The 23418-nt window shown below is 22.1% G+C and overlaps 1 protein-coding gene across 2 annotated transcripts in view; it reads left to right on the top strand.

The window, feature by feature from the left end:
• LOC128959487 (latrophilin Cirl-like) overlaps positions 1 to 23418 on the top strand; it is a 36509-nt gene that overhangs the window by 3744 nt on the left and 9347 nt on the right. For both annotated transcript variants that reach the window (XM_054305446.1, XM_054305445.1), the window contains exon 2: positions 18119 to 18296. In XM_054305446.1, the coding sequence (XP_054161421.1) occupies positions 18200 to 18296 (97 nt within the window). In that variant the 5' untranslated portion in view covers positions 18119 to 18199. The remainder of the gene's footprint in view (positions 1 to 18118; positions 18297 to 23418) is intronic.

The raw sequence follows: 23418 nt of genomic DNA, 5'->3' as shown, positions 1-23418 counted from the left end.
TAATATATATATATAATCTTATATATATTTGAAATATTTATTTTATAATAAAAATGTTTTAACGTAAATGTTATTATAAAATTATGATGTTTAGTTGTGGCATAAAAATAATTATTAAACATTAAAGTATTTTTATAGAATTTTTTAGTGAAAATTTCAATTTTCTCTATTTGTTTGTTACCTAACCGGCAAACTTTAACAACATTTGACCACAAACTACCGTACAATTAATACCATTGATAGCACTATTTCGTCCTCTATTGTTGCGGAACTCACCAGAAGATTGGGATAATAAATAAAGAGACAAACTTAACGATAGCTACTTAATGTTGGCAATACTACTCGCTTATGAATCTCAATACAAAATGACTAGTTTTTAGATCGAGATCTATGCATAAAATATATGATATTTATTTATTTAAGTAATTAGATATTTAACTTCAAAAATTAAAAACATGATTCAATGCTCTGTACCAAAAATATATGATTAAATGACGAAATAGCGCTATCAATGGTTTAAATTGTGCCGCAGTTTGTGGCCAAGTGTTGTAAAAGTTTGCCGATTAGGCAAACAAACAAATAGAGGAAATTGTAATTTTCACAAAAAAAAATTATAATTAATTTTGATTTCTCTAACAAAACCATTTAATTATTAAAGTATTTTATTTACATTTTCAAATGTTGATTATTAAAATAATTTTTTGTTCAATTTTAAGGATCAAATCTTAATTGCATTGATGTTTTAAAGATAACACTTTGCGGCAATTTATTTCAATTATATAGTAATATAGTATATATTATTTTAATTAATTCAGTAGTTTTTGAGTCAAATACTATACTTAAATACAAATTTTAAAGTAATAAATTGGCCCAAAGCTATACAATACTATAATTATTGATACAATATATTATTACAGTATATTTATTGTAATTTTTGTATTTTTTAGATAATTCTTGAAAGTTTATTCAATGTTGTATTTTATAATTTTAAACATTAACCATTATATACATAAAATATTATTAATATTTAATGCATATTTTTTGACAATTGACATTTTTAGCAAATTTGTATCAATAGATATCATATTTCATTTTAATAATATTCTATTATAAAGTTTTGTGTATAATTCGCAATATTTTTATTTAAAAATTATTTGAGAAACTTTCTCAAAATCTTATTATTTTTGTGTTATTTTGTAACTTATTATCAACCCTTTATAAAATTTTAAAAATATATTCCAAATTTATTATTTTATACCTATATGAAAATTAATATATAGTATTAAAAAATAATTTTGTTATTTAATTAACTATTATTTAATGCTTAAAGTAATAAATTATTTATTACTTTTTTCAATTTTTATTTATTAATACTTATAATATAAAATAGTATATGTTATTAAATTCAATGTTAATTTATAATATTAATTTTTATGCATTGTTATAATCCATATACTGTACAATTTAATACAATACATTTTTAAAATCGATAATAAAAATCTTTATATATTAGCTTTATTATTAAAGAGATTAACAATAATCTTTAAAATGTTATTAATAAAAGATTTAAAAATTATAAAATTATTTTATATAGTTTATAAATAGTATTTAATAAATAATTTAAAATAAAATAATCAATTTTGACATACCTTTATATTTAAGTAAATCTAAATATATTAAAATTATATATAATAAATAATATAATAAAATAGAAATTACTCTATTTATAATGAAAACAATTAATTGTTTGAATTATTTTGTTAATGTAATACAAAAGACATACATCATGTGATGGGAGGTCTGGGCTTTGATATCATATAAAAACTCGCCTTAGTTTTAATAATACAATATATAAGATATAACTTTGTTTTGAATTAATTATTCAAATGTAAAAATTTTAGCAAAAAAATGTAATTACTTTTTGCTTTACTAAGCGTAGGCTGAAATAACTTATTTTGTTAATAATTTAGCTTTTAAAATTGCAATTTAATTTATTTTAACAGTATTTTAATATTATTCTCCAATATATTTAATAAATTATTTTCTAAGCATTAATAAAATAAAGTAAAGCAATAATAATAATATATTAATTGTCAATAACGTTAGTTTAACTGTAAATAACAACAAGACAATATTTATAAAATTAGTTATTAGTGTGAATCGATAAAAAACAAAAATTTATTTTATTATATTTCTGAAATTGTTAAATAAAATACAAGAAAACTTAAATTTGATTTTATTTATTGAACAACAAAACGTGAGTATTTGAAAAATGAGATTCACTTGAATAGGTCTTCAAAAAAATTCTTAAAAGACAAATGAATTGAAAAGGACGTCAAAATGATATTTTGCAGCACTTTTTGTCCAATTTTTGCATTATATATATATATATATATATATATTATACTATATGTGCAATCTGTATAACAATGTAATAAATTACAATGCATTAGATATACAGTAATTGTAATGATGTGAATATTCTCACGAATAGTGAGTGAGAACTCATACAACTAATATATATAAATATATATATACTGTAGATATATATATATATATATAGTATATTGTTGTCTATTATATTCAGTTTTGGCTCTATTTTCTATAACGAGATGTGATTTGTAGTCTCTTAGGATGAAAGTGAGTAAAAAAAGTCACAAAATTGTGAGCCGAAGGCAAATATTTATAGCAATGTCACTGTTTTATCAATTATTTTACAAAAATATATTTATTCTATATTTTTCTCAATTTTCTTTATTTTCTATTTAGTTCTAGTTATTTAAAAACTTTTTTAATCTATTGGATAGACACACACACACACACACACACATTAATTATATAATTATATATATATATATATTTAGTATTAATATATACTTCATATTATCATGTATATTAATATTGCGTTTATATTTTTAAAATAAAATCAACTTTTACAGATTTGTTATGTTTATTTGAATTTATAAAAACAATAGTTTTTTAATTTTTTATATAGAGATACTAAAAATTTAATAGAATATTTTATATAAATCATAATAATTAAATAATTACTTTATCAGACATAATAGATAATAGTTTGTTATAATTATTATAAACAAATGTTCTTAAGTTATCCAAAAAATACTTAACATTTTAATTAGTGTTTTGTTTATTTGATAATTAGTGGTCATTCTAGTTATTATTATCTTGTTATTATATTATTATAGTCTTGTATTGAAGCAAACAATAAAATATATAGTAAAAAAGTATATGTTTATAAATATTTTATATAACTGTATACAAAAACTTGAAGTTTTGATATAATTAAGTTTTAACAATTTTGTTTGTAATCAAAGGATTGATAAAACAAAATTTTATTATTTATAAAATACATGTTTTGTATATTTTTTTAAACACTTATAACAAGCTCTTACAAAGCGAACAATTTTTATCTGAATATAATAAAGTAAAAATTTCATAAAATAAGTCTATTTTTATATACAGAATATTAAATTAAAGAATATTCGAGATTTTTACTGATGTTTTGATTACTGTTTAGAAACTCATGTTTTTATAAAGGATATTACAGATAATGCAATTTTATATGATTTCAAATATAACGTCGAATATTGCTATAATAATATTTTAGTCATTTTTTCGCTTTACTTTTTATCACTTTTGGTTTTCTTTAAAATATTTTGATTTAAAATCTCCAGAGATGTGACTTTGTTATCCTCAAAATAAAAGACCAGAAAAGTGAACTTCAAATTTGTTGAAATATTCTTTAAATTCTACCATCACTTGCATTATCTTTTGTAAAGATAAAAATGATAAAATACTTGTGATTTGAAATTTTTGGTTTAAAAAAGAGTATTTTTCATTGAAATAGTCGACAAATGTTCAACAAAAGTCTTCACATATAAAATATGAGTCTAAATACATAGTTTGAGTCAGAAATTCTGGTAATTTGGTTGTATTACTCACCAGAATTCAAGACACGCTCTCACATGAAATGTAAGAATTGATTGCACCGTTGGTTTGAGGACTCCGTTAGCATTACTCTTCTCTTTCCTCACTTTTTTCTCACTTTTCCCTCATTTTCCTTATTATTATTCTTTTGTCTCGAAATGCATAGGAAATTGACTCAAATAAAGGCATCGCTTCTCTACAGGATATGAATATAGAGTCAATAAAATTGATTATTTTTTGTGCACATTGTAGTCGACTGTTGTCCCAAATGTTTTGTTTGATAGCATACACATTAAATTGACACACAATTGCTCTAAACATAAATTCAATCCTTATTTCTTGTGTAAAGCACAATGTCTACACTTTTGATTAGTTTGTAAATTACTTTTATGAGGCATACTATACTACAAGTGCTTCAAAATTCATTAATTGCACCAAAAGACGATTGATTTAAAGAAATGTATTGACTATTAAATAAGAGAGAGAGAGAGAGAGAGAGAGAGAGAGAGAGAGAGAAAGAGAGAGAGAGAAATGTTTAAAGATTTATAGAGAAAGTGAATGCTATCGGAAAATAGTTTTTAAAAAATTGCTTTATTTCCTTATAGGAAGAATTATCAAAATTATTATTGTTATAAAATACATTAATATATAATTTCCATTTATTCAAATGACTTTAAATGCGAGAGACATTAATAAAGGAAATAATCAATTATTTAACTAAAATATAATATTGTAATAAAATCTAAAATTGAATTATAGTCTTATATTGTATAAAATATAAAAACTAAAATACAAATTTGATTATTAAAATAAATGTATTTACAGTATTAGTTTATTTAACTTTTAGCTGTATTTTTTTAGACAACTAGTATATGAAATGAATGAATAAATAAATTTTATTTAGGCTATTGATAAACATTTTGAACTGTAATTAATTGTTATTTAATTGCTATTATCTTTTAAAATTTAACACATTATGAATTAATATTATTTTCCATCATTAATTAAGTAGTTTTATAAAAAAAAGTATCAATATTTATAGGTTTTGCTACAATTATTTTATATAAACATCTAAATCTGTGACAAACTTTTTAAAAAAATAAAATAAAAATTAAATTTCTTATTCAAAAACATGTTTTATACTTTAATAGAAGAAAAGTGTTTGATTTAAAATGACATTCTTTAGATTTATAAGAAAATTCAAATTATTTTAGACTTTCAATTCATTTTAATTAAAAGAGGATTTTAAATTTTGTAAAATGTTTTAAAAATTATATTATCAAAGTATTAGTTTACATCAAAACTATAGAATAATACAGAGATTATATTAAAGAGATTATAAATTTAATTGTATTTTGAGATAAAGTTATAATTAAAATATTATTTGTTCTTTTAAACTATTAATTTATAAAACAGTCTAATAAAAGCCAAAAAGTTATTAGTAATACAAGACATTGACATAAATTAATGTCATTGCAATCACTCGATTAATGCAACTAATGATTTAATATGCAGTGCTTTTAATAAATATTTGATGGCCAACACATCCAACACTTGCTAAATAATCTCTTGGCTGTAATACTAATAATATTTGGTAACATTGAGATGCAAACAAATTGATCTCAAATTTGAGCTAACAGTGCAAACTCAAGACTTTTAATTACCATAAAAGAAGTTTTTGTTATCTTAGAGAAAGAGAGAGACGAGAGATGCGTTGCTAAGAAATATGATGATTAAGTACATCCTTAGTCTCGTCAATAGTTTAATGATGTAGTGTTTGGTAATGTTTGCCAATATATGTACTGAATTGTACTCTCAATTGTTATTCAGGGCTTTATGTCTTAGAAAAGCAAATGAAATTGAATTTTCTATTCACGACATTCACTGACTAAACATTCGTGAAGTGAAACTACAAGTCATTTCATTTGACCGACAAATGTCTCAATTGATTTCAATCTTTATTTATATACTTATTCGATGCTCTGATGCTATTATATTGTAAATATTGATATTTTTTAGGTAAAAGTATTGATATATAATAATTACATTTACTACTATTTTTACTATTATATAGTCATATGGTATACAATTTATACTTCATGAACATTGCATTGGGTGTGTGTTAGATGTCTATGATTTTCATACTTGTTTCCAATCAAATACAGTACATGCAATGTAATGTAAAGCAATGTAAAGGTGTGCCTGACTATGGCCTGCCTATGGTTTAAATACCTTTTATTTTTTATGATAAGCCGACTGACGTTTTGTGTAATATTTGATGGGGTCTGAGAACCAGCGCCCCTATAAAACCTCAATAAGGGGACCACACAGTGAGCTTAATTGCACCCAAACTTTATTATGCATTAAAGCTTTCATATCATTTACTTTAATACAAATCTTTAGATCTTATGAACACAGGTTTCCAAACTTTAGCATCAATTGTAAGTCAAGACAAACTAAATATCAACTTTTGTTTCCGTAAATTGCATATACTTTTCATATATGTTTTCGTTTAATTATTAATAAAACATCTTTTATTAAACGATAAATTATTGAATGACTTTTATTCAAGTTATTGAAATTTATTTACAATATTTTTGCAATATATTCCATTTAATTATTATTATTTAATTAAATCACTATTCATCTCAATAAAAATGTGTCAATGGGGTAATCAATATTTTAACGATTTTATGAAGATTAATCTAAAATATAAAAATATTAGCAAAATTTTAAATGATATATAGTTTTTGAAACATAGGTCATCAATATTGTAAAAATTTTAATTATCTATTTTGATGTAATTTATATGATCTAAAAAATCTGCAAAATCTTAAAACAATAAACAAATCTAAGTTATCTGAAACTTAGGTCATTAGCGGACTATACTGTTTCGGAAAAACACTAATATCTTAATTCAACATTAATTCGCTTATTGAATAATATAACAGATAAAAGCAAACCATTGTATTGTAAGTTAAGTTAAAGTTAAAGATATTTTATAATTGTTAAATTAATATTTATTTAAAAATATTTATTAGTATATAATCATATCATATTGGCTTTTCATGCAATTAATTTTTATGTTTATAAATTTTTATATACAATTATATCTCTGTAAATATTACTCATTCCTCGATAAATAATATATATATATATATATATAAAGTGTTGTAAGGAAACAGTATTGTCCACTAATAACCTCAGTTTCAGGTGATTCACATTTGTTTATTGAGTAAGAAATGTAAGAAATATTTTTAAAATAATATTACAAATAAATTATTGATATAAATCAAAAATTAATATTTAAATATTTAAATTAAGAGTTGTAAAATTCAAAATATCATATCAAATATACAAATTAAATACAATATTCATTTTAATCAAATTCTATTACAATCTTATCTTTTATATATTTATATAACATATGTTACATAACTTTCAATTTAAGTGTAGTATTATATTTATTGTAGATATGCAGTGCATATATTGTATATATGCAATATATTGTATGGTATATTTCACTTGTCTGACATTTACAGTAATATAAATACATTAAATGTTTTTGAATTCATCACAAAATTTTATCATTGATTGAACATAACACATACTGTGTAAAACATTAAATTCATGTTTACACAAATAAAAAACATTTAATTTTAATTTTCTGCGATTATTCATTTAAAAAAATAATTTGTTTATTACTCCCACAATAATAATTTGGTGTAATTTTTATGTAAACAGTGTTTTATAACGATTTTTAATGGTCACTCCGATACTCTCATCGGCCTTTGATACTGAAAGTCAATGACTTATTATTAGTTTTTTAAGTGACTTTCATGAATAAGAAAGACGTGAAATTATATATAAATGTTTAAAATAGTTTGTAACAAAAATTGTAAATTCTATTTAAATTTAAATTTTGTGTTTATAACTAAGTTTAGTTGTAATTTCAATGAATATATCAGAGTGACCATTGAGACACTGATACTTAAAACATTACATACTGTTCATAAAATATCAAACATTTAAATGATAATACAGTTTTAGTTGTGAATTAAGTAAGTAATAAAAAATTATTTTTAATATATAATAACTTTGAAGAGCTCTGTAGAGAGAGAGAGAGAGAGAGAGAGAGAGAGAGAGAGAGAGAGAGAGTAATAATTTATATTGTATTATTTAATATACTGTATAATTAAAACCATACAATAAAAAGTATTGTTTCGATACAATACTAATTGATAAAATTGAGTGATAGTTATTGATTACAATAAGAAAAGAGTATTCTTAAGGTCTAAACTTTAGTTGTTTTGTCTGATTGAATGCATAAACCTATTGCTGAATATATCTTATGAATGACCAAACATTTGGACTTAAATCAAACAAAACTATAGATAAGTTATATATGAATCAATCCATGTCTTATCCAATGCTTATTCTTTCAATAGTAAAATTTGAGACACTTTTCAGTTACTTTTTAGATAAAACTCTTTTCACTACAAAACTGTTCACTTTCTAGTCCTATCTTTTTGGTCGTGTGATTGATTGCTTTCATTTAGACACATACACATACATACACACACATATATACACACACACACAGACATATATATATACACACACACACACTCACTCACTCACTCACTCACTCACTCACTTCTTTATTTGATTTTGTAAAAAGAAAAAATGAAATGAATTTTTGTAACAAATAAGAAAAAGTTATTTTTATATTATAAAAATATATTTGTACTCAATGTTTAAAAAATTAAATTTAAAAAGTTATTTAATATTATAGATATATTTTCTAAAATGAATGATTTGTCTATATATGAGCCAAAAGAGTGGAAGAAGTGATATAAAAGTGAATTATGAAAGTCTGAAATGTGTCTGAATGTGGCGTTTATTATATTAAAGTTTCATCATTTGATGCCATAATGTCATTTGAGACTAACATTTGCGGCAAATCTATGTTCTCAATGCTGTAAATCTTATGTAAGAACAATGACTTCATATATGACCGCAACTTAATAGCCAACAAGTATTGAATGCCAATTGTGACCAAAAATATATATTTATTATTTCATCCATTATTTATAAGAATTTTAGATTTTTATATTGATTTTCTTTTATATATAAATTTACTTTATTTACACTATATATGTTATACATTTATACTTACCTTAGTTTATATACATTTTTATATACAGTATTTATTTACAAGTTTATAAAGTGTTTGTTAGTTTATATATCATTTATTTTTTACTGTTGCATTTCTACAATTTTTATAAAAAGTTATTAAATCATACAAAATATTAAACAATGAAACATTATTTTTTTAATGTTATTATTGCATCCAATGTAAAATAAAATATTTTTTTAATTCAATATTTAATCGTCATATAAAATATGATATTTGAATTACTACATATAATTTATAAAATCTTATTATTATTTAAAACAATTCAAAGTGTTATCTAACAAATTGGATAACGTTTATTATATTATTATAAAATTTCAGTTTTTTTTAACTGAATTATTAATTAAATTTTGTTTTAGATTTACTTTTGAATAGTGTTTGAATATCTATGACATTGTGACAGCAAACTCATTGATCAACCATTTCTTAATCAATTTCAAAGATTTATTATTCAATTTTAAAGGCATTAGAGTTTTAAAAAATCACACGAAATGCTATCTCCTTTAAAGTTTGGATTTATGTTTAGTCTTTTTAAACACAATTTCTTGTATATAAAAATGACAACAAAACAAATCTTTTGGATCATTCAATGAATTGATGTCTTTTTACTCTTCAATTTTTATTTGAGTCAAATGTTTTAATTCATTTATCATCATTACCTTACAGATTTCATTTTTTTAAATCTTTATATAATTTTTTTTTTAATTTAAGCAATGTAAATTAAAAGCTTTATTTTACTTTTAGTTAAGAAAATTTAAAATTATAAAAGACTATTATTTAATTTGTTAATATTTAATTTAATATATTTATTATTTGAATAGTTTAAATTTTTAATTAGAGTAAATAATATCAATTTTATTATGTTAATAATCCCATTTGAATGTCATAAAAATAAAATTAAAATAAATGCTATATTCAATAATTTAATATTATTTTAATTAATCCTAAGTTAAGTATACATTAACAATGTTATGTTACGAATCCAAGTATTTACTTCAAATTAAGTGCATTTACACATAAATTTATAATAAGGTGTGGTTCACATATTACGTTCGCACTTGAGGGGAGGGGGGGTTAGCCAAAGCGAACTTTTGCGAACGAGGGGGAGGGGAGGTGTAAAGACTTTAAGAACGTTCGCATTTAGATAATATTTTATTTCTTGTGGTGTGGGGGGGTAGCGGTTAGGGACATGCGAACGTATTTTTTTAAATGACTACATGCGAACATAGGGGAGGGAGGGGGTCTAGATTTCTTAAAAAGTGCGAACGTAATATGTGAACAATTGCTAATTATTAGACATAAAAATTGTGAAAAAAATTTGCTTCACATGTCTATCACAATTGACAATCTAAATGGACACAAAATGGATATAAATAAAAATATAATTTTTTAAATTTTGTTTATATTGATATTTTATAAAAACTATTTTTATTTAGTACATATATTCAAACTTATGTAATTAACTTCTATATATTGAAAATTCAATATTAGTCTTATTTTATATTTATAATCTGAAAAATGTAAGTGAATTTTTAAATTTAGTAAAACAGACAATTAATATATTACTTATACATGTATTGAAAAGTCAATAATAATAAATATATATTGAAAATGTTATATTTTTATTAACAAATCAAATACAAAAAGTTTGAATTTAGTAAAAATGTTATTTACATCTTTAGTTTAATATATATATATGTATTAAGTTATATACCTCTTCATGTACTGTAAATTATAATAAAAACAATATAATTGTAATGAATGTACACAACAATCAATTACTCCTACATTTGTTGAGTAACAAACAAAATACATGTCTTTATGTTAACTATTATACAAAATATATTAGTTTTTCTTATCTTATAATTTATGTATTTCTATGTTTTAACCTTTACTTTACTTTTAAATTTAATTTAATATAAATTTAATTTGCATTTCAATAAACAACAAAAATTCTTACTATTATTTTGTGGAACAAATTAAAATTACAGGGAATATAAAGTGATTACATTTATAGAATATATAGGAAAGTATAGAATATAGTTTGCAATTAAAGTTTACTAAATATGATTTAATACATTGAATAACACAACTAAATGATGAACTGTTGTATGAAAGACACACTATATATCAAATTTTAGATATAAATTATTTTGCCGTAAATTTTTCATAGACTTTAATTTTCATGGATTTATAAAATTTTTAGTTTGATAAATCATTTTTGTGCTAACGATTCACATTTCAATGAGGGAGTGAATATATATATATATGTGAAGGAGAAAGTTTGATAAAAGTATAAACAGTACTATATTTTCAATCGTTTTTAAAAGATTTAGACAAAAGAATCAAATGGTTGGCACAAAATGTGTATTAAAATAGAAATTAGTTGTGATATTATAGAACAACATATTATTATTATTAATGTGTTTCACATAAAAGATTAATGACATATAACTTATAACTTATAAGAGATGTGACACTTGATTATTAGTGGACACTAATACTTAAGACTACGACTACCAACTCGTAATCATAAAAACCTTTATTAATATGACTTATAATAAATTAAAAGTTGGACAAAACTGGACTAATATTTTATTAATATTATTGACTAACATTTTATATAACACATAAGTTATCATTTGATTTATACTTTTATATCATATTTCTAAGTTATAACTGTTTACAATCTAATATTTAAGAGAATAAATTATCACAAATGTGTTTTTCTTCATTATTTTTAAATTTTACATTATTTGTAAATTTTATCATTAAATTGTTTCTATACTAAAATATGGCTTATTTAGAGAAAATTTGTTGATTAAATTAAAATCTGTACATTTATCAACTATACTGAAACTATGTGTCACTATATAGTATTAATGTGTTATGTTTTAACATAAACTTCATTGTTGTATATCTTATAACTACTTTATGTCAAAACCAATGGTAATGGACAGCAATGCCATTATTGACGATTCAAATACAAAGCAATATTTTGATGAATGCATTGAAACCTCATTTCGTGAATCTTTATTTAATATATTGTTAACTTATATTCACCATAATATATATACAGTATATAAATTTATATTATAACATTAGCCCTAAGCAAATGTACCAAATATTTAAACATTTTTTCTCAGCAAATATTAAATCAAATAATATACAATCATTTGATTCAATTGATGCCAATATTATAAATCAATAAATCAATCGATTGACTATTAAATATGTTAATTAATATTGCATTTATACTATATTTATTAGATTTATTAATCCAATTAATGCTAAATAGTAATTATTATACATTATTTTAATTATTAAAATATGTAATTAAAAGTAAAATTTATTTTAAAATTTAATTAATAAATTTGTACAATCAATGAATGTATAATCAAGTATTAATAATAATATTTTATGAATAATATTTTTAAATTACAGAATTTAATACTATTACTTTGTCTTTCGCCAATAATTTTTTGACATAATAAATAATTTTAGAATAAAATCATCTTGATTAATAAAAATAATTTTTTAATAATTTTATACTTAAAATAAAACAAATTATTAATTTTTATATAATAATTTTTATAATTTTAGATATTTACAAAAATGTTATTTTTAGTATAATTCTAAAAAAGTTATTAACAAGAAAGTATTTTTTTTATTGTATATCCTTTTTATTAAACCGTAGTAGAAAAAACAAGTTATTCTATCCAGGTCTATTGTACCAAAAGTATTTAATTTAAAAATAGTAATAGTATTTTGTGTGAGATTTTATATTTAATTATATAATAAATTTGTTTATATTATTAATAAATATTTTTGATAAATGAAATTCTATTCTATTTTTTACAATTTATTATTTGTTGTTTTATTTTTATTATTTATTTTACTTCAGTATAAATTTCTACTTTTGATAAATACTCAATGTTTTAATGTGTTGTGGAAAATATAAAATATTTATATTAGTATATGTTGTATGATTTATTTTATAAGATCATATACTGTACAGTATGTTAAGTTGTTTATTTTATAAGAGAAATGATTTTTTTAATAATAAAATATATCCAAAAAAGTAAAGTTAAATTTATTTATTAAAAATATATAACTTAATGTTTGCTAGAATAAGAAAATAAATGCTATAAATTAAAACAACTTTAAAACATTCAAATGATGTTATTTCAAATTTTATCTTTTAATTGCATTTTAAAAAATTTAAAGTATTTTTGTATATTACAACCTCAATCATAATATTAATGTATTTACTAATTATATATTGATTATTATTTATTAGTAAAAATTATAATTAAAAAAAATTGATAAACATTATCAATAGTGTGAAGGACTTATTGTGAAAAATTAAGTTTATTGTAAAGTTGTGTTAAACACGTATTGATCAAACAATTGAATTAGATTTTTACTAAACGTCGACAAAACATTATTGATACTGATTTTAAATACTATTTTATTGTTTATTATAACAAACAATATTAAAATTAGAAATAATTACCTATATAAATATTTATACTGTAATTTTAAAAATAATTACTTAATAGATAAAATATAATATAATTAAGTAAAATTTGTATGAATTGAAAGTGAGAAACAATATTATAATTATTTTGTTTCAATTGAATATCGGGTGGAGTTGTAAATGAATTTATGATAAGTTAGAAATTATTAATAACAAAATTGTTTGTATTGTACTCTGTTGTGGGTACCGGTGCTCAGGTGATAGCACAAGTTGTGTTGTTGTAGTACAATGAGGCTAATGGTTGTATTTTATAGTCCGGTACAACACTTACATGAATAAGGCGTTTGCATTGAATGTCTCAATTTGTTTTGCTCTACAATGCAATCGACTGACTCAGTCATACAACGCCCGACACAAATCACTTTTGGCCACAAAATGAATCCCAAAATATTTTTACTATTATTTTGTTTAACATATATGTCTGTTAGATATGTTTGAGCCCACAAATGGACAAATAATACATAATCCTTATTTGTATATATACTGTAAATAATTTGTACCAAAGTATGTGGTTTACAACACAAACCCCACTCAACTATTTGATAATATTTTTGTATCTTTTAAAGTTAAAACTCAATGCATCGTTACTTATCTATTGTGTACTAAAAGAAAATAATGAAAAAATATCAAAATTGATTTTTAAATTTTTTATTGATTTTTTGACCACATTTTTTGAAAAAATATCACTAATAATTGAATTGAAAGTCGTGTCTAACTTTCATTAGTATTTCAAAAATAACTTTTTGTATCACTAATTCCATAGCATTAGTAAATTTCAACCAATATATAGCAAATATCGACATTTTTTGTAATTTCTTAAAGCTCATCCCGAGTATCATTTATATAACATATAATACTTAATGTTATAAAAATTGATATAAATTATATATATTTATTAGAAATATAGAAAAATAAACATTTTGTAGGAATTTTATATTTAGTAATTTGTTATCTGTTTTTTATGCCATTAAATCAATTGCTCATTCTTACGGTTGAAACAAGTTTTTACTTTAAAATATTCAATGATATATTTCATAGCATTTTATATTTTATTTAATGACTTTTGTGTCATTAATTTAGTCTACTCTCACACTGTGAGTAATATTATTAGCACTAATTTTATTGCTTTTAAAATCTCTCTCTCTCTCTCTCTCTCTCTCTCTCTCTCTCTCTCTCTCTCTCTCTCTCTCTCTGATTTTCTTCTCTTTTTTAAAACATTAAGCATTAAATCAAATAAATTCTCTTTTAATTTATTTTTTATTTTTCTCAATTTTTGTGTGAATACAATATTTTTAGGGATTATTTAAATCTCAATCTCTATATCATTATAAAATGTGATGTAAATTTACTATACTTCACCTCCCAGTGCTGACATCAACTTATATACTCTTTTTTATATTTCATTTACTTTTTTATTATTACTTGTGAATACATATTAGAGATTTTTAGTACAATATTCACTATAAACTATTTGTTGAACTCAATTGAAGTATAAATCTCCTGACACACGCTCTTTAATATTTGCTTTCAATTTTATATTCAACACAATATTTTTGTCAATTCAAGTCAATGCGTGAGTGAATAAGTGTATGAGTAAGTCATTGCATAATTATATTGTCATTGCTGAAGATGAGGTGTGTGTCTATAAAAGCAAACTTTTTACAGTTTATTTTAATGGTTAACTTAACAATATAACAGTATTGCAAAAATTTGAGCATCAATTGTAAGCAAATGTAATCTTAACTAAACTGTATATCTCAGAGACCTGAGAGTTGCACTCAATGTGTTTGACTCTTAATATTGTTCTCTCTCTCTCTCTCTCTCTCTCTCTCTCTCTCTCTCTCTCTCTCTCTATCTCTCTCTCTCTATCTATCTATCTCTCTCTCTCTCTCTCTCTCTCTCTCTCTTATTTTTTATTCCCAAAGGTTTGAACACAATATTCCTCTGCGGACACTAAGATTGTCTCGCAAAGACCAGAGCCCAATATAATGGTTAACTAATAATAGTAACATAACTTATAATAAGTTAAACAACTCACATGTCTATCGATATAATGTATAGATAAAGAAATAACTCTTATATTAACTATTGTTTATTTATTAATCAGTAATAGGTTTCTATTTTTATACATTTTCGAGAAATTGTTACTAAAATTTTTATAATAATAAAGATCTAATTGATATAAACGTTTCATAATTTGTATATAAATAGTTATTAATAATTAAAATTTAATTAAAATAAAATTAAAATTATTTTAGTATATAATAAATAGACAAAATTAATTATTGTCATAAAGTGAGGTAAAACTTGACGTTTTGTTGCTTTTGAGGTATTTATCTGAGAATATTGTCAAATAAATAATAAATATTTTATGGTTAAGAGTATTGATAAGAGAGCACCGGTAACACAACACACCAGTCTATTGAATATAAGCTGAATAGTGATCTCATGACTGGTTGGCCAATAGACGCCACTCTTGAACTGAAAGCAGGTTCAACACAAATACTGGTTCCCTGACTGTGAGTGCATTACTCCATACCATTGATACGACTGCCAACTCCAGTGTGTGTTGTGTTCAACACCAGACTTACCAGTTGTTTGTCTAAAAGTTTTATACAATATATACAGTAAATGACTGGTTTGTGAATGTTTGCTGTGAGCTGTGCTATACAACTATTGGTACCATTGCTTATATCAATTGTATTTCAATCTAAACTTTTTTGTTTATAAATACTTATAATCATCGGACACTTATATTTGTAGTGTTTAGACAAGAGATTCACATTTTATAATACTTTTATTATTTTGTTGCCAATTATATGTGTTTTATGAAAATAAATGACAAAACGGAGTATTGTGTTAACAGTGATTAAAGTTATAATAGGAGTACAGTGTATATATATTACGGATAACATGTTATCATTTAATAGTAATTCAATTGATTATTAATTTTATAATTGAAAACATTGCTTTTTATCTCAGATATTAAATGGTATGTAATAAATGTTAAATTATCATATTTTTCTTATATGCAGGTAATACTATATGTCATTTGGTGTCCATATTTGTCTTTTATCTATAATTTTTAATCTAATTTAATATTAGGCAATTGTATGCGATATGATATATTCAAAAATTAACCCAATCTAACTTAGCTATAAATTAACTAATTTATATATAAGTAAATATATATATACTATATATAATAAGGCATTACAGTGTATGGCAACCATTATAGCAAAGCACTGGTATGTGTTGTGTTTCGGTCATTACAGTGATTAGAAAGGAAGTCAGTGTTTAAAAAGCAATTCTCGTTTCAAAAGTTGCAGATGTTTTGCAAACACTTTAAACTAGACTTTTATTATGTTATTTAGTATATAATACTATATATGCCATCAATTAGTCTCAACTAGTTTTTCTTATCTATTAATTCACTATTTTGTTTTATGTCTTTTGTATCAATAAATTTTATAGACAAAGCATTTTATTTTTCAAATATACACTTAAATTAAAATAATTTTCTTGAAAGACAAAAGTAATCATATATTTAATAAATATGATATTAACCATCATTTAGACTAACTTTGATATTTTATAGAAATACATGATATAAGTTTCAGTTGATTCAATTGACCACTTCCTTTGCTATTTTTTAAAAAAATTAGACTTTATATTGTTATTGTTAGCAATGTATTTGTGCGGTTATGTTGAAAATTTGTAGCGTTTGAGTCCCATAATAATATCTCCCTCGAGGCCCAGTCCTTGTATTCACCCCTCACCGACTTTATGGTGACTGTGGCTATTGATTTGAATACAATGTAAGAAATGACATGAATAGCTTATGTGAGAATATAGTATAAGGTAGTGAGGGGACAGGTAGTGCAGTGCACAGTAGTGTTGGTATAAACTGTATTATACTGTGTGTATTAGCCGAACATACAGGCCTTTGTAAAGATTTCAATGAATACAATCTAAAGAAAGGTTAGACAAGGATATCATATGTCATGGATCACATCAACTGAATGAATAACATATGCTCTATGTATATGAGGTATAGTTAACACATATACCATACATTTGCATACCTTACAATATTATGGTGTTCCCCAAAATACATTAATTCATTTACTTTTTTTGTATACTTTACAAATTCATGAATCAAACATGAATACACATAAAAGAAATTTTGAAATATTTGTTATAACAATTCTCTGATATATTGATACTATGCATAGCAGACACACTAACAAACATTATCTGATATATCGATATATCTGATACAGGTATATCTGATTACTATATCTAAAAGTAATTATTGAATTAATACAGCATTTTGTGGAATTAAATTCTAGAGATTATATAAATATAACCAATTATAATATATAATATAGTGAATATACAATATATATTTATTTATTTTATTATATTTACAGGAATTGTAACATTGATAACAAAATTACAATGAAAGTAAAGTAACTTTTATTTGATGTTATAATTGTTGGTTAAAAACAAAAATGGTTGCAAAGATGCCGATGAAGATTATTATTTATTTATTTTATATTCATTTTATAATCTCATCTGTGGTGGCATTGGTATCATCTAAAAGAGGAGGTAAGTGTTATCAATGATTTTTATTAAGAAGTTTTAACATAAATTAAATCAATATAACATTAACAACATATAATATTATATTGCATTATAAATTATATAAACTACTTGAATTATCACTATTTTAATTTATATTTTTATATTGTATATTAATTTAAAATAAAAAACAAATGTTTACTTCAGTATAAATATCCGATATTCATATTGTTTAAGTGATAAAGACTTATTATCTGGATTAGATTATTTTCTTCTTCTTATTTTTAAATGATAAAACATTTTTGTAATTTTGATTTAAAAATTATAAAAAAGTTCTTACGCTTTGAAATTTTATTTATTTTTGTTTATTTTGGTATAACTTGGTATAACAATATTGAATACAGTATACACTGTTTATTATACAGCAAGGGTAGTGTATCTTAGATGTGTAATGTTTAATATTTAATTAAGAATCTGTTATATCACATAATAATTTTATTACTTATTTTGATGACCATATCTATCTACAGTATCTATCTTTCATGTATATCATATATTAGTATTAGATCATTATATAAAATGCTTTAAACGGGAAAATAATTTTGTGTATTATAAAGATGGATTACAATTAATGGGACAAATAGTAATAATAAATAATAATAATTTTATTATAATGTAAAATAGTTTTAAATTGGTTTGTTTTTCTCAAATATATTATGGAATAATTAGCATATATTGTATTAATTTCTAATGTAAATGCATTTAATGTATTGAATATAATATATGGAGTCATTAGCACTGATGGCCAACATTTACGATAGTAATAGTAATACAATTGAATTGACAAAACAGACTTAATAATCAAATGGATTATTTGTGAATGACATGCAATAAGAGTTATTGGGATGTCTTTTGATACACAAATACAATCATTTTTGATGAGAAATGTTTCTAATTTTTTTCTTTAGTCTAATAAATAATGTTTACTTTCATATACAGTGTATATATCAAGTTTGTGTGCAATATTTGCTAATAATGAGTTTGAGAGGCAAACCCAACACTATATTCAATTGAATACATAGTAGTATTGCCATTAAGTGATGTACTGTCGAAATACACCGATTGATGATATAAGAGCTACTCATCAATCACCTAATGAACAATAAGACAACTTTACGTTACTATTTATACCATATATGTTGTGAACTAACTTTTTTCAATAAAAGTCAATACAATGGCATATGTATTGAATCAAATGTAAAAATGCATCCAAGCTTTAAGCTATTGATAGTTATTCAATGCTTGATAACTGTTTAATAATATAGATTTTGAACAATAATATATTAATATAAATTATTTATGTTTTTATAATAAATTTTTGATATTGATATAACTTAGGTCTAAACTTATAACTAAACTTTTATAATATAAATAACGTTTACAGTATAAAAGTTTTAAGAAATATTTGTTAATTAAAAAATCTGAAAATACTTATTTATTAAATATTTAATAGATAACTATTTTTTATAAAATATCAATAGTTATACTAGTAAATAGTAATCATTGAAATACAGCACAATTTGTCAAAACTTATAAAAAAATGTGTAGACATTCAGTAGTCATTCAACAAATCATTTAAATTTAAAAACAAAAATAATTATAATTTAAATTATTTAGTTATTAAAAATTAATATTTAATTATAGCATTTTAAAAACGTTATTGTAAAACTAAACATGCATAAATTTAGTTAGACAACAATTTTTATTTTTAAATCACATTTTCAATGTTAATCAATATGTAAAAAATATATTAATTTTTTAATTATCGTATAATTATTATTATTTTGCGTAAACAACACTTAACAATGTTTTCAAACTAAATGATTTAATTAACGTTTATCAATATTAGTAGATATTTGCATAAATACAAAATATTAAAGATTATTCATAAATAATTGTTTATAATTTGATTTTAATGCTTAAGTAATGAAAATATAAAATCAATTTAAATTTTTTTTCAGAAATAAATTACAATAAAAATAACATTAAGTTCAGGAAAAGTTTACGCAATATGTCATAAATGCTTTGTATTGTATGAATATTACATAATATACAATAATTTTATTCCTTATAAGTAACAATTGCTATCAAATTTTGTATTTAAATGAATATTTTAACAATAGATTCACAAACTTATATTTAAAAAAAATAATCATTAATTTCTAGATTTTATTTATTATTTTAAATTTCAATACAAATTATTGTATTGCAAACTAAGACATATAATAAAAATAATAAATTAGGAAATAAATATTTTATAAAATAGCTATTTAAAAAAATAAAAATAACACTTTTTCAAGTAAATGTATTTTTAATACAATTTTAATTGAAAGTATATTTTAAGTTAAATATTTTCTTCACTATTATTTACCAATATTATTAATCTCATTTCAATCAAATTTAATCTCACTTTAAGCCTATTATGTAACTAATGTTAAGATCCATTATGTCATTGTATACTTAGATCGTCATTAAAATGTTGATCATAATAGTTATAATATAGTACATCACATATTTGTTATATTAATAGTTAAAAATTTTGTGTAAATTTGTGTAACTTTTGTGTTAACTAATGACTGTATATATAGAGATAAAAAAAGTTTAACAAAATCATTTTATTAATTACATAACAATTAGTTTGATTCAAAAATAGACAATATTTGCTGAATTGTTATACTCAAAGTTATATAATAGTAGTCTTATGAAAGAATAAAATACATTTTACAATTAAATGAAAGCCCATGTGATTTGAGACTAGTTTCAGTTAGCATACAAAATATATACAATTAAATGAACTGAGAGAGAGAGAGAAAGAGAGAGTGACTACTATTAATACTGTATATGTTTTATTATAACAATTCATTTACATAAATCAATATTGATGTTATATACACAACTCTATTATGCATTTACATTTGCTATAAAATAAATATATTGGTATATATTATAGTCAATTAAATTGAAAACTTATCTAAAAATAGATAAACCACATAAGTAAAATGCCAGTGTATAAAATAATTGACATATAAACTTGGATCAATATTATTGTATTTTCAATTGGATTAATCAATTTTTATGATTATTATTAAAAAGCAAAAATAAGATGTAATTTAAAATATTAATAAAAATCTAAGGATTATTTGAAGCATTAATATGAAAGGTCTTGAATATACCCATAATTTAAAGCCCACCCAACCCTTACCCCTGTTTAAAGTCGTGCGAAATTCCTTTAGGCCTAAAAAATAATTATTTCATATAATTTATAGCATTATATTAGAGATGACAATAACTGTGGTTTTGCGAGTCGGCTATGATTTTATGCATCAAATGCAATGAAGTCATGATTTGTGATTTCATGCATAAACTTAAACTTGAATTACAATCATAATATAAAATACTAAATGTAAGTTTTATACCAACAGTGTAGCAGAAAAATATATATTTATTATTGCTATATCCATTCAGATCCTTATAAATATATCTTTAGAGTTACTATATATATATATTAGAATTAGATTTTGATAGTAAGGCTATAATATATATAATATTGAAATCTAAATAATACGAAAATAGCTCTGAAAACGTGAATATCTGAATGCAGTCAAATAAAGATACATTTATAATGTAAGAAATATATATATATATGAATAAAAATATAGCTTATTTGATATGAGTATTGAATACAACAAAGTTAATATCGATTTTGGTTTGGACCCAAATATAACATTTGTCTGCCCTATGTTTTTATGGATGAATGCCTTTTACATGAGATTCACAATCAAATGTGTTTTGCTATTAAAGATATTTTTATGTTCAATACAAGCAATGACTCAAATGTAAGAGAAGTTTTTAGTTAAGAGGCAATTATTAACACTTGCTTTTGGCTAAATGTCATAACACAGGCATAAAAACAAATAGCAAATCACATATAATGGTTATGGCTGTAAGTCCTTATAGCTCACACCTAATACCTAAATGTCTAATATCCCGGTGCACTCTTCAGATTTGTAAAATTTTTCAAAGCAATCATTTACAATAACCACAACAAAGTAACACTAAATGTTAAGTTTGATAGAAAGCCATTCAATGATCACAAGCCATAGACATCACAATGACTGCAATCATGAAATCTCTCAATAGTTAAAAAGTTAGTCTACTTATAGATAGACATTACTATCAAATGAAATGCACTTCACTTCGCTCAACAACTTATCGCAACTCTAAAACATAATTTCGGCAAAACATATAACAATATAACAACAAATTGGACACAAAAAGCACAATAAGTGCAATCCATGTGAACACTCGTTATTACAACAATTTAGTTATCCCTTCATTTCATTTCTTATATTAAACTTATTATTAAAATTGTTATTAATTTTAGCAATATATAAGACTAGCAATAATGTTCATGACTCTAATAATTAAAGTGGTATATATATTAGTATTATATAAATTTAAAAATTATTTAACAGTTAATGAACTTGTCATAGCATATTACTTATTACCATTATATTGTTTTATGACAATATTTCTAATTATAATTTATTTTTATAATTTTACATCCATTAGTTATTATTAAAATTAATATTATTTTTAATTTTCTATTTGCTATAATGTTATAATAAATAATTTATTTTCTCTGATCGACCGGATACTGATTGCTTTCCTACAGGTATTTTGATAACACACTCTACTCATCAGATATTTTATATACATATGATATAATATACACATTTATTACATACTAAATAACTGCTATTTTCTAAAGTACTATATATTGTATTATATAAAGTAGTACTGTATATACTGTAGTTTTAGTTAGGTTTCAAATATATTGCTCTTTCATTTTGTTTTAAGTGATGGAAACAATTTTTAGTAAAACATTTCCGTTTATTTGTCATTAAGGGATTCACTAAACAATGTCATTAACATTATCATTAAGTTTACAAACTGCATGTAATATTGTAAATACAGGTACTTTTTATATTAATATTTCGTTTCTATTATTTGAGTTCTCTCTTTCTTTCTTTCACTTACTCACATACAAACACATAATTTGCATTTTGAAATATTTAAAACAATTTTG

The sequence above is a fragment of the Oppia nitens genome, unplaced genomic scaffold (assembly GCF_028296485.1).
Source record: "Oppia nitens isolate AA-2021 unplaced genomic scaffold, nextdenovo-longstitch-racon4-pilon3 scaffold4_pilon_pilon_pilon, whole genome shotgun sequence".
NCBI lineage: Eukaryota > Metazoa > Arthropoda > Arachnida > Sarcoptiformes > Oppiidae > Oppia > Oppia nitens.
This window is presented reverse-complemented; position numbering and strand designations above follow the sequence as displayed.